This window comes from Protobothrops mucrosquamatus, unplaced genomic scaffold, assembly GCF_001527695.2.
Source record: "Protobothrops mucrosquamatus isolate PMUCROS unplaced genomic scaffold, P.Mucros_1.0 scaffold5693, whole genome shotgun sequence".
NCBI classification, from domain to species: domain Eukaryota; kingdom Metazoa; phylum Chordata; class Lepidosauria; order Squamata; family Viperidae; genus Protobothrops; species Protobothrops mucrosquamatus.
The window spans coordinates 2,355-13,623 of NW_015391544.1; the positions used below are offsets into that span (position 1 = coordinate 2,355).

The following is an 11,269-nucleotide window of genomic DNA, read 5'->3' on the forward strand; positions in this document are numbered from 1 at the left end:
TTTATGCCTACCAGATATGTGTGTGTGTATGTAATTTTTTTTTTTTAAAAACTATTATTTGGAATAGTAAGCATTTCCTTAAAAGGATTAAAATGTATCTTTTTTTTTTTTTTTTTTAGAAGATGAAGTTAACTTCAGAAAACTGGTCCACAAGCCTACAGCTGAGGGAACAACACTGCGGGTGGAGGATTTAGTAAAGCAATATTTCCAAACAGCAGAGAAGGTAGACATATTTTTCTAGTATTTATGACTAGGTTTAAAAATAGTCATGAGACCAGATTTTAATTGAATGATTGGAGTTCCATTATTGGAATTTTCCATTTAAACTTTGGGCAATTTGTGGTTTTGATATTGCGCTGAGATAAACAATCTGGATGTGAAAGTTATGTTAGAACAAAACCTGTAACTTTTTGTAGCCAGGTTACAAGTTAAGCTTTTATGGCTAAGCTGCAGAAAAAGTTAAAACTAATTAAATAGTTTTTATCATTTATTCATATTAATTATTATTACTAATAAATAACTAAATCTTAGCTAAAACTGCAGGTATTCCTCAAGTTACAACAGTTTGTTTAGTGACCGTTCCAAGTTACAATGGTACTGAAAAAAGTGATTTATGATCGTTCTTCGCACTTATGACGGTTGCATAAGTCACGTGATCAAAATTCAGGGTCACGTGATCAAAATTCAGATGTTTAGCAACTGACTCATATTTAATGATGGTTGCTGCATCCCAGAGTCATGTGATCCCCTTTTGCGACTTTCGGACAAGCAAAATCAAAGGGGGGGAGCCAGATTCACTTAACAACCATGGTACTAACCTAACAGATGCAGTTATTCACTTAACAACTTTAGCAAGAAAGTCAGTAAAATGGGTCAGTACTCACTTAACAATGTTGGTTACCTGTAGGTCAGGTAGATGATTAAAGGGAGTTTCAAAGGTAGTGCAGGGATAAATTTATTACTGAATTAAAATTTCTCCCAACAAACCATTCCATCATTCCAGTTTATCCAATGCTTTCTTCAATTCAACAAACATAATTCAACAAATCTGGTTAGCACAGTGGTTCTCAACCTTTTTAATGCCGCGACCCCAACCGGTCGTAAGTCAAGGACTAAACCGGTTGTAAGTCGAGGACTAAACCGGTCGTAAGTCGAGGACTAAACCGGTTGTAAGTCAAGGACTACCCAACCGGTCGTAAGTCGAGGACTTTCCCTGCCCGGGAGCGCCGCGCATGCGTGGTTCCGCCCCCTGCGCCGGCCGAGACGTAGCTGGCAAGCGGCAGAGACGGAGCAGGCCGACCACCAGCTGGCCCAGCCCAAGGGAGGTAAGGCACCCGCCGGAAAAGGGGGAAAAAATGGCAGACAAAAAAAATGGCGGACAGCCTTGCTTGGCGACCCCCACGAAATGGTCGATCGACCCCAAATGGGGTCCCGACCCACAGGTTGAGAACCACTGGGTTAGCATATAAGTTGAAATCAAACTGACTCTTCGTTTATGTGTCCAAGAAAGTGCAGCTTTCTCTTCTGACTGAGAGAGGCATGGGGGAAGCCGTGCAAGAATTTGTGGACAAGGAGGAGAAGGACACTATTGAAGAACTAGTGAAGTTCCAGTTAGAAAAGACCCAGAGATTTCTGAAGGAGCGGCGTATAGATGCAGAAGAAGCCAAAATTGACGAAGAGGTTTGTATGGCATGATTTATTCTTCCTGAACACATTCAATAATTGAATATTACAAATATCTGTATTACTATTACAAATGTCACATCACGGCTAGGAGAATGATTTGAACAGATGCTTCCCTTGAGTAATTTTTTGGCTACCTTCAGATGGTCAAATTCTTGTTTAATGTACCAGAATATCCAGGTAGTCCTCGATTTATGACCACAATTTTGAGTCCAAAATTTCCATTGCTAAGCAAATAGGTTGTTAAGTGAATTTTTCCCCATCTTACGAGCTTTCTTGCCAAAGTTGTTAAGGGAACCACTGCAGTTGTTAAGTTGGTGACACAGTTGTCAAGTGAATCTGGCTTCCCCATTGACCTTGCTGGTGAGAAGATCACAAAAAGTGATCCCATGATCCCGGGACATTGCAACCGTCATAAATATATGCCAGTTGCCAAGTGTCTGGGATCACAAGACCATGGAGATGCTGCAATAGTTGTATGTGTGAAAAACAGTCATAAGTCACTTTTTTCAGTGTTGTAACTTTGAACAGTCACTAAACTAATGGTTGTAAGTTGAGGATTAGTTGTACTTGAATTTCAGCTAGCCTTTTTCCCCCCTTCAGGAAGGAAACAAATTTGCATTAAGCATGGATTCTTATTTCATCTGAATATATTCGGTGACTCTTCCATTTCAATGCAGGTTCAGCGCTTCAGAGAATCGAGAAAAAAGAACACGGTGGAAGAGGACGAAGAAGTCCGTGAGGTAGGCCGAAATCCAAGAATGAATCAGGCGAGACTCATATTTACCTCACGGTGTGCTTCACTTCTCTCTCTAAAGAAATGTAGACCACACAATTCCTTTTGTTTCAAATCCAACTTTACCTGCTGTTTTGCTCTCCTGTTTTCCCCCTTTCAGTTTTAAGACCACTCATTGATTCAGCAGTAAACATTTTTTCCACCCCTTTGATAATTTCCACTCCATGCATGGAGAAATGCTTTCATATCTGAGTGGAATTCTTTTCTTTCCCTGCTTCCCTCTCTTTCTCCCAGGCTATCAACAGGGCCAAAGCCAGATCTCAAGAGACCAATCGTGCTTCGGTGATGAGTGATGACGACCTCATGGATGTGGCCACCTCTAACCAAAGATTCAATGATGAATCGGACGACTCTTTAGCTCCCAGCCGGGGTAGACAGAGAGGTCGGGCGAGAGGCAGAGGACAGAATGTCTCAGCCAGGGGGTCATCTCGGCGAGGAAGAGGTGGCTAGTTTTTTTTCCATCTTGTTGCAGTTTCTATAAAGCTGCTGTGGTTGATTGTTGGCTTACAGGTACTCCTCAACTTTACAACAGTTCATTTAGTGACCATTTGAAGTTACCACACCACTGAAAAGAGTGACTTATGAGTGTTTTGCACACTTACGACTGTTGTAGCACCCCCATGGTCATGTGATCAAAATTCCAATACTTTGCAGCTGGTTCATATTTGTGACGGTTGCAGTGTCCTGGGGTCATGTGATCACTTTTTGTAACCTTCTGATAGTAACGACCGTGTTACTAATTTAATCATTGCAGTGTTAAGTGAATGACTGCAGTGGTGGAATTAGTAATACGATTGTTAAGTGAATCTGACTTCCCATTGACTTTGCTTGTCAGAAGGTTGCAAAAGGTGTGCACAAAACCCCGAGACACTGCAACCATCATAAATAGGAGTCAGTTGCCAAGTGTCTGAATTTTGATCACGTGACCAAGGGAGTGCTGCAACAATTATAAGTGTGAAAAATCGCTTTATTCAGTGTCGTCGTAAGTTCGAACGGTCACTAAATGAGCTGTTGTGAGTCAAGAACTATCTGTAATATTGTCTAACCCAGGGTTAGGCAACCTTGGCTCTTTTATGACTCGTGGACTTCAACTCCAGAATTCCTGAGCCAGCCATGCTGAGGGGAAAGGGAGAGGTTTCCAAGCTGGGCCATGTTGGCTCAGGAATTCTGGGAGTTGAAGTCCAAGAGTCATAAAAGAGCCAAGGTTGCCTACCCCTGGTCTAACCAGATACATTGTGCTAAATGTCTGCAGACGCCATGTTGCCAGTCCTGTGTTAGTTCCTTAAAGGACATTGCAGTCTGCATAAGCCAGTTTGGGGGCACCATCCTAAAGACTTAGTAAGTCTTTGGTAAAAAGAAGTGAGAAAATGTAAACATCTGACTCTCTATTGTATTGTTTACAGGAAGTGCTGCCCGTGACCAGACAGGCAGCAGCAGAACGTATAAGCCTCTCACTCCTACGAAAAATATGTCGATTTTGGATGGTAGGTTATCTGATGAGCTTTTACTGTATTTGGCGAGTGACTTCCTTGGTTCATACAACACTGTAGTTCACATAACACAGTAGACAGACATTAAATTTGTTTGGTTTGCTTGTTGTTAGTTGCAAAGTCGTGTCTGACCCATCGCGACCCCATGGACAACGTTCCTCCAGGCCTTCCTGTCCTCTACCATCTTCTGGAGTCCATTTAGGTTCATGCCTACAGCTTCAGTGACTCCATCCAGCCCCCTCATTCTCTGTCGTCCCCTTCTATTGCCTTCAATCTTTCCCAGCATTAGGCCCTTCTCCAGTGAGTCCTTCCTTCTCATTAGGTGGCCAAAGTACTTGAGTTTCAACTTCAGGATCTGGCCTTCTAAAGAGCAGTCAGGGTTTGCTATGTCAACCCAAAAGATTTTGATATATTCAGTAAATTGTTCTTAAATGAAACACAGCTAAGCACAGTAAGCAAACCAACCGTTGTCATTTATGTACATCTTTAAAATGGATATAAACGTCTGTCATAACGTAGGTCTTGCAGAATTTTTTTTAATTCTCTCGTGCTATGTGCCAACAGTAGTTTATTTCAAAGTGTCATAAATTTACCATCATTGCTATACATTCGTACTCTGATGTTTTCTAGCATTTAAGTCGTCCAGACAGCAGCCCTCCCGAAACACGCCTGTCAGGAATTACTCAGAGGTTGGTAGTTATTTCATGATAAAATCCAGCAATTTCCCCTTTTTCTGGGAGTGCAATGCAGCTTTTTCCAGGCGGGTTGGGGAATATTACAAATTGTCTTCCCAGTGCTTGTGAAGGACATCCGTTGAGGAAAGCTGATTTGCTATGTAGCAGATAGGGACAATCTTCTGCGAAGCCTTGAGGTGTGGCGTTTGTTTGGGCCATCTGCTTAGTTGCCTCTTTCCCTGGAAGGGCCTGGGAATGTTGAGGCTTTTGGGGTGTCTTTAAGTGACTCTACTGAAGGAGCATCCTTCATTTGCAAAGCGGGCAAGTGTTTTATTACGGAAAAGGGTAAGGCTCACGTGGTTGATTTTTGGATTGAGTAACCAGGTTTGGGATACAAGAGAGGGCCAATGTGTTCAAAACATGGCATCATTTTGTTTATTTAAGTAATTTACACGGCTGTCCAAATCACAAATAGGAGTAAAAGCGTAAAATAGAATGAAAAGTACAAGAAAGCTATTATAGGAGAGGCTCATCCAATTTCCTGACCCAGTGCTGAGGTCAGAGGGGTGAATGGGAGAGTCAAATTTTCAAAGGCTTATGGGAAATCAACTGGTCAGAGCTTTGAGTCCAGTACCCCAGCAGAGGGGTTCCCCCCCCCCAAAAAAAAGTCAGGTGCCACTTTCCCAACTCAACTACAAACATAACATAAACCGGTAAAAGAAAATAGGGACAGAATCAGTCACCAATAAAAAAGAACACAAGGGATGTTTTCTTGTGCATATACAGATAGTCCTCAACTTACAACAATTCCTTTGGTGACTGTTTGAAGTTACAACAGCACTGAAAAAGGCGATTACGACCGTTTTTCACACGACCATTGCAGCATCTTCATGGTCCCATGATCAAAATTGGGACGCCTAGCAACTGATTCATATTTATGGCAATTGCAGTGTCCCGTGATCACGTGATCCCCTTTTGCGACCTTCTGTCAAGCAAAGTCAATGGGGAGTCCAGGTTCAATAACAACCGTGCTACTAATTTAATAACTGCAGTGCATTTAACTATGGAAGAAAAGTTGTAAAAGAGGCAAAACTCACTTAACTAATGTCTCACTTAGCAATAGAAATTTTGAACTCCATTGTGGTTGTATGTTGGAAACTAGCTCAACTTGTATTGAAAGTGTATTAAGCTGTATTAAAAGTGCAGCTTTCTGGGCCTTTGCTCTGTCTCTTGCAGGTGATTGAAGACGATGATTCTGATATGGAGGTGTCTTTTACCACTTCCTCTACAAATCAAAGGTTGGTAGAACCGTTGACCTAGAGCAGGGGTGTCAAACTGCCGGCCCGCGGGCTGGATGCATCACGCAGAAGCTGTGCCCACCCCATTGCCGGCAATGGCAAAACCATCCCGATACGTTGCGCGACATCACGTGATGTTGCGAGTTTGACATGTTTGATCTAGAGTTTGTTATTTAGAGTTTAGAGATAAGAGCCAACATTTGAAAACTGCTAGAAACAAATTAGAAACTTGAATAGTTTATAATTGAATTCTGGTATCATGATTTCATTGATAATTGTCTTCTTCTTATAATACTTAGATTACCAACCACCTCAACGCAAAGCCAGAGGAATTCTCAGAGCCAAATGTCAAAAGGTGTTTCCTTTGAATCAGATGAGGTATAAAATCTTTTTTCCATCGTACTTCCTTCAATCCATATGCAAAATGTTTGAGCGATATTTAGTGGTTTTTACATCTATTCACAATTCCTTACTCCTAACAAGGATCCTAACAAGAAACTCTGTAATAAAAGATAGGGCTAACCTCATCATCAGCCTCATTAAACCTTAGAGTTGTGTAGATTCTTTTTTGTCTCTTAGTATTTCCAACCTTATCGTGTTGTTTTACTCCGTTCATTAAGGCACAGATTCTTTGAAGCAGGAAGAGCCACAGATAACTATATATACAGAGAAGCAGTCAGTTATTTACATATTTATTTGCATATGTTGTATATAGTATGTTTAAATGTGTGTTGTGTGTGTACACTTTGAGAGCAAGCAATTAAATTTCATTTTTAATGTGTGCCATTGTGCTCACAGTAAAAAATGACAATAAAGGTTTGTTTGTCTGTCTGTCTATCTATCTATCTATCTATCTATCATCTCTCTCTCTCTCTCTCTTTCTCTCTCTCTCTCCATATGACACTGATTCATATGTTGGTAGTAATGTATGAGCTTTGTTATCAGCACTGAATTCAGTTATTTCATTGAGATCTTAAATGTTCTGTCCTGTAAAAGGGTTTGCCTATTGTAAATTCAATGCCTCTCACACTGCTGGGCATCAGATAGGTCACTGCTATCTTGATAGATAGATAGATAGATAGATAGATAGATAGATAGATAGATAGATAGATAGATAGATAGATAGATAGATAGATAGATAGATAGATAGATAGATGATAGATAGATAGATAGATAGATAGATAGATAGATAGATAGATAGATAGATTTTATATCGAGAGAAAAGATGGATAGATGGATCTATCTATCTATCTATCTATCTATCTATCTATCTATCTATCTATCTATCTATCTATCTATCTATCTATCTATCTATCTATCTATCTATCTATCTATCTATCTATCTATCTATCTATCTATCTATCTATCTATCTATCCTATCATTACCTCTCTACCTATACCTAAATCAGTGTTTCTCAACCTTAGCGATTTTAAGATGTCTGGACTTCAACTCCCAGAATTCCCTAGCCAGCCTGCTAGCTGGATGACCTTATGCTGGTGACTTTCTCTCAGCCCTAGGAAGGAGGCATTGGCAAACCACTTCTGAAGAACCCATCAAGAAAACTGCAGGGATTGTCCAGGCAATTTGTTAGATAGAATTGGACATAATTGAAGGGGGAGAAGAGAATCATAATAGGTGATTTATTTTGCCAGAAAATTAGAAAGTTAGCAATCTCTAAAAGCAGGAGGAAACTTTGAATGTTGGCTATTGTTGCCAGGAATAGTGGGATAGTGGTGGCCCAGCAATTAGAATGCAGTATTGCAGTCTAACTCTGCCCACAGCCTGGAGTTCGATCCTGATGAGGCTCCAGGTTGACTCAGCCTTCCATGCTTCCAAGGTCGGTAAAATGAGGACTCAGATTGTTGGGGGCAATATGCTGGCACTGTAAACTGCTTAGAGAGGGCTTTAAAGCACTATGAAGCGGTATATAAGTCTAAGTGCTATTGCTAGTGTTGTATTCCATAGGGAGAGAAGAAGATAAGATTGGGAACAAAATCAGTGAAGAATCCAAATTCAAAACATTTTTTTAAAAAAATATCTGGATCCCACTATGAATTGTCATACACCGATAAAGCTGACCTATCCAAAGGGGATTATTCTCCTTAACCATATAACATCTCAATGAAATACCTGTCATTAATTTACAGGATGAATTATTTGTTTCCACTTCGAGAAAAAAAAGATGATAACCTCCGTATCCAAAGCATGGAAGGAAAGTGCAAAAATGACTTCTCCAAATTCTGCAAAGGAGACCTGAGATGTTGGCACCTTGTTCTCCATAATTTTACTGTATTGTCTAGAAACTGATGGCTTCCTCGAAGAAGACTTATTCTGAATCTGCAATGCCATCAGACGTGCACAAATATCCTGCTAAATGGTAGGATTCAGAGTTCACTTGAGGGGAAATGTGTAAAAAGGAATATTCCCCCTTAGGGGTGGCAGTTTTCACTGAGGTCTTCTTACCTTGTGACTCTTACAATCTGTCCAGGAGTGTGAAGTTAGGAAAATTCTGGAGCTGTGTGGGAGAAAAGAGAATTCAGGAAAAACGGTCCCTCATTTCTCCGAAAAAGGAGTCACCAAACTCCAGTCACTTCCCTACTCAGAGCAACATCAGACCTGAATGGAGGTAGCAGTTTCTGTATCCAAACTTAAAGGCAAAGGAAATGGGTCACAGCATTTCTTTCAGAGGGCTCTTTTATCTCCCGTGATTTTTTTTTTCATTTTACAAAGGAATAAATTAGAATTGGTTGGGTGAGAGAACGAACTCCATTCCTGCATTCCGTGTTTTACAAGTTTCCAACTTTCATAAAAGAGGCAATACCCAGAATCAAAACTGATTATGGAAATCAGTGATTCGATGGAATTATATGCAGCTTGATTGATTGACATGGATGCCTTACAGTTTTTTTTTTAAAAAAAAGAGAGAGGTCTTCTGGATGCTTAGATATAAAACATGAATCTTTTTGACAATAATCTATAGTGAGGAGGATTTCATATATATATATATAGCTTCCTCTGAAAATCTCAGAAATGATTATATGCACCTCATTATGAAGAGTTACTTTAAAACATATACATATACATACATACATACATACATACATACATACATACATACATACATACATACATATATGTTTTAAAGTAACTCATAATGGGGTGCATATAATCATTTCTGGGGTTTTCAAAGGGAGCTAGTTATAGTTTAATAAGTTGAAACTGAGCTGGTATGATTCAGGGCCCAGAGTAGTAAACTTGGCAATAATTTCATTTGATATGCTCAGAAAGTAAAAATTGTGAGAAACTTTCAAGCAGAGATAAATGTTTTTTCCTCAGTTTAACTTTGCCCAACTTGCATCTGCTTATCTCAGTGATTTCAAAAAACAAAAATCAGTTGGAAAATATGTCCTTTAAGGTAACCTCAGTACTGAATTTTAGTTTAGGGTTTTAGTATGGGATGAAGCTTTAAAACCATGTTGGCCTTGGAAATACTGTGCAATGCAATATATTTTACCATGGAAAGTCCACTGTTGATTACTATATTTTAAATTTATTCTATAAACCCCGGAAAATTGTATAAGGGATGTGAAATGTGTGATATGGAATAAAGGTTTCTGACATGTTTGTTCTTATTTCTTTTAAATATTTAGAAATGTTGATTTGTACTGTATTTACTGGACGAACCAATAGAGGTCATTTATGTTGTATTAAGAAAAAAGAATAGTGAGAGTGCGGTCATAGATTGATAGAGGAAAATATTTGTGGCTCAGGGTTGAAATGAGGGGTCCCTGGTGCTTTCTGAGTTTGCTTTTTTTCTTGCAGACGTTTTATTACCAAACATTTTATTACCTAGTTTGGTAATGAAAAGTCTGTAAAAAAACATTTAAGCTCAGAGAACACCAAGGGCGCCTCATAAATAAATTGCTTTGTGGTACCTTTTCTGATTTCCCATCCCACATTTCCCTGTAGGCTAATTTTAATGTTCTGATCTAAAATTTCCCTGCGTTTCCTAAACTGTTTTTTTCTCTTGCTGCCCTTAACTCTTGAGAATTTAATTCGGTGATATTAGTTTTATGTAAAGTACATCTACAGTACTGTATCAATTTTAAAAGACTACATATTTTTTTCTAAATGTTTCTACTCTGAAGTTGCTCTAGAGATGCAGAAGCAAGATATGTAAAGTAGTACTTAAAAGTTTGTGAACCTTTTTGAGTTTTCAGTATTTCTGCATAAATAAAACATATGTTCTCCAGACAAGTCCTAAAACTAGATAAAGAGAACTCAAATAAATGAATGAAAAACTTTCTTCTTGTTCATTTATATTAAGGAAAACAATCCAAAGCTACATACACATTTGGGCAATATGTGAACCGTGTCTCCCCGAAAATAAGACTGGGTCTTTTTTTTGCCTCCAAAAGAGGCACAAGTCTTATTTTCGGGGGGTGTCTTTTATACTCACCTCCGGCACCGACAGCCCCGGCCAGCCTGCCTGCTTCTGGGGCCAAAGGAGCAGCTTCATTCTGCAGCTGCATTATGGCTTGCATTTCTCGGTCAGGCCTTTCCAGAAGGTCTCTGCAGCCGAGTACTGAGCTATGGATTGAATCCATAGCTCAGTCCTCGGCTGCAGAGGTCTTGCAGAAACGAGCTATGGATTGAATCCATAGCTCAGTTCTCTGCTGCAGTGGCCTTCCGGAAAGGCCTGTGACTGAGAAATGCAGGCCTGGCTGCAGAAGAGGCCGCAGAAGTGGGCCTGCGAGGAGGCCTGGTTGCCAGGTAAGTGGGTGCGGAGCTTGTGGGGCAGATCCGCACACCCCACCCTAGCTTGATTTTTAAGTGTGTGCCTCACCCCAAAACTAGGGTTCATTTTTGGGGTAGGGCTTATATTAGGCCCACCCCCAAACGTGAAGCTAGGTCTTATTTTCGGGGTAGACCTTACTTTCAGGGAAACGTAGTAACTGGTGTGCCCCAAACTTAACATTTCTGATACCTGTTGATCCGTTCTGCATGTAAACTTGGAGAATTTTTTTGTCCATTTCTCAATACAACAAGGAAGATTTATAAGATTTACAGTATATTATAGGAGATTTTATCATGACATCAATGGAAAGTTAAGAATCATCCATGAAGATGATCTTCCACTGCCGGACTTATGATTTGAGCAATTTATCCGAGGACGGTCCTATTGGCCCTGCGCGATTCACCCCTCGCGCAGGCCTGGCCCATTAAGATCACAAGGGCCCACCTTGAGGATGGGGTTTGGAACCCCGAGAGGTGGCATGCTGCGGGTGCTAATACAAAATTATTGAAATCGGCCAAATTAAGATTCT

General features: G+C 40.1%; 1 protein-coding gene across 1 annotated transcript; it reads left to right on the forward strand.

Moving 5' to 3' along the window:
- The first annotated feature begins 1,591 nt into the window (after positions 1 to 1,591).
- LOC107299905 (double-strand break repair protein MRE11) lies at positions 1,592 to 8,501 on the forward strand. Its single transcript, XM_015829248.1, has 8 exons — positions 1,592 to 1,680; positions 2,364 to 2,426; positions 2,714 to 2,921; positions 3,883 to 3,963; positions 4,600 to 4,658; positions 5,880 to 5,941; positions 6,241 to 6,319; positions 8,090 to 8,501. Exons 3-8 carry the CDS (start codon positions 2,765 to 2,767, stop codon positions 8,126 to 8,128), a joined length of 477 nt encoding a protein of 158 aa, XP_015684734.1. The 5' UTR covers positions 1,592 to 1,680; positions 2,364 to 2,426; positions 2,714 to 2,764; the 3' UTR covers positions 8,129 to 8,501.
- Positions 8,502 to 11,269: the final 2,768 nt, after the last annotated feature.

Coding starts and splice junctions, on each gene's coding strand:
- LOC107299905 (XM_015829248.1), top strand. CDS start 2,765: ATGAGTGATGACGACCTCATGGATGTGGCCACCTCTAACCAAAGATTC. Junction 2,922..3,882: donor GTCATCTCGGCGAGGAAGAG/GTGGCTAGTTTT, acceptor TATTGTTTACAG/GAAGTGCTGCCCGTGACCAG. Junction 3,964..4,599: donor AAATATGTCGATTTTGGATG/GTAGGTTATCTG, acceptor GATGTTTTCTAG/CATTTAAGTCGTCCAGACAG.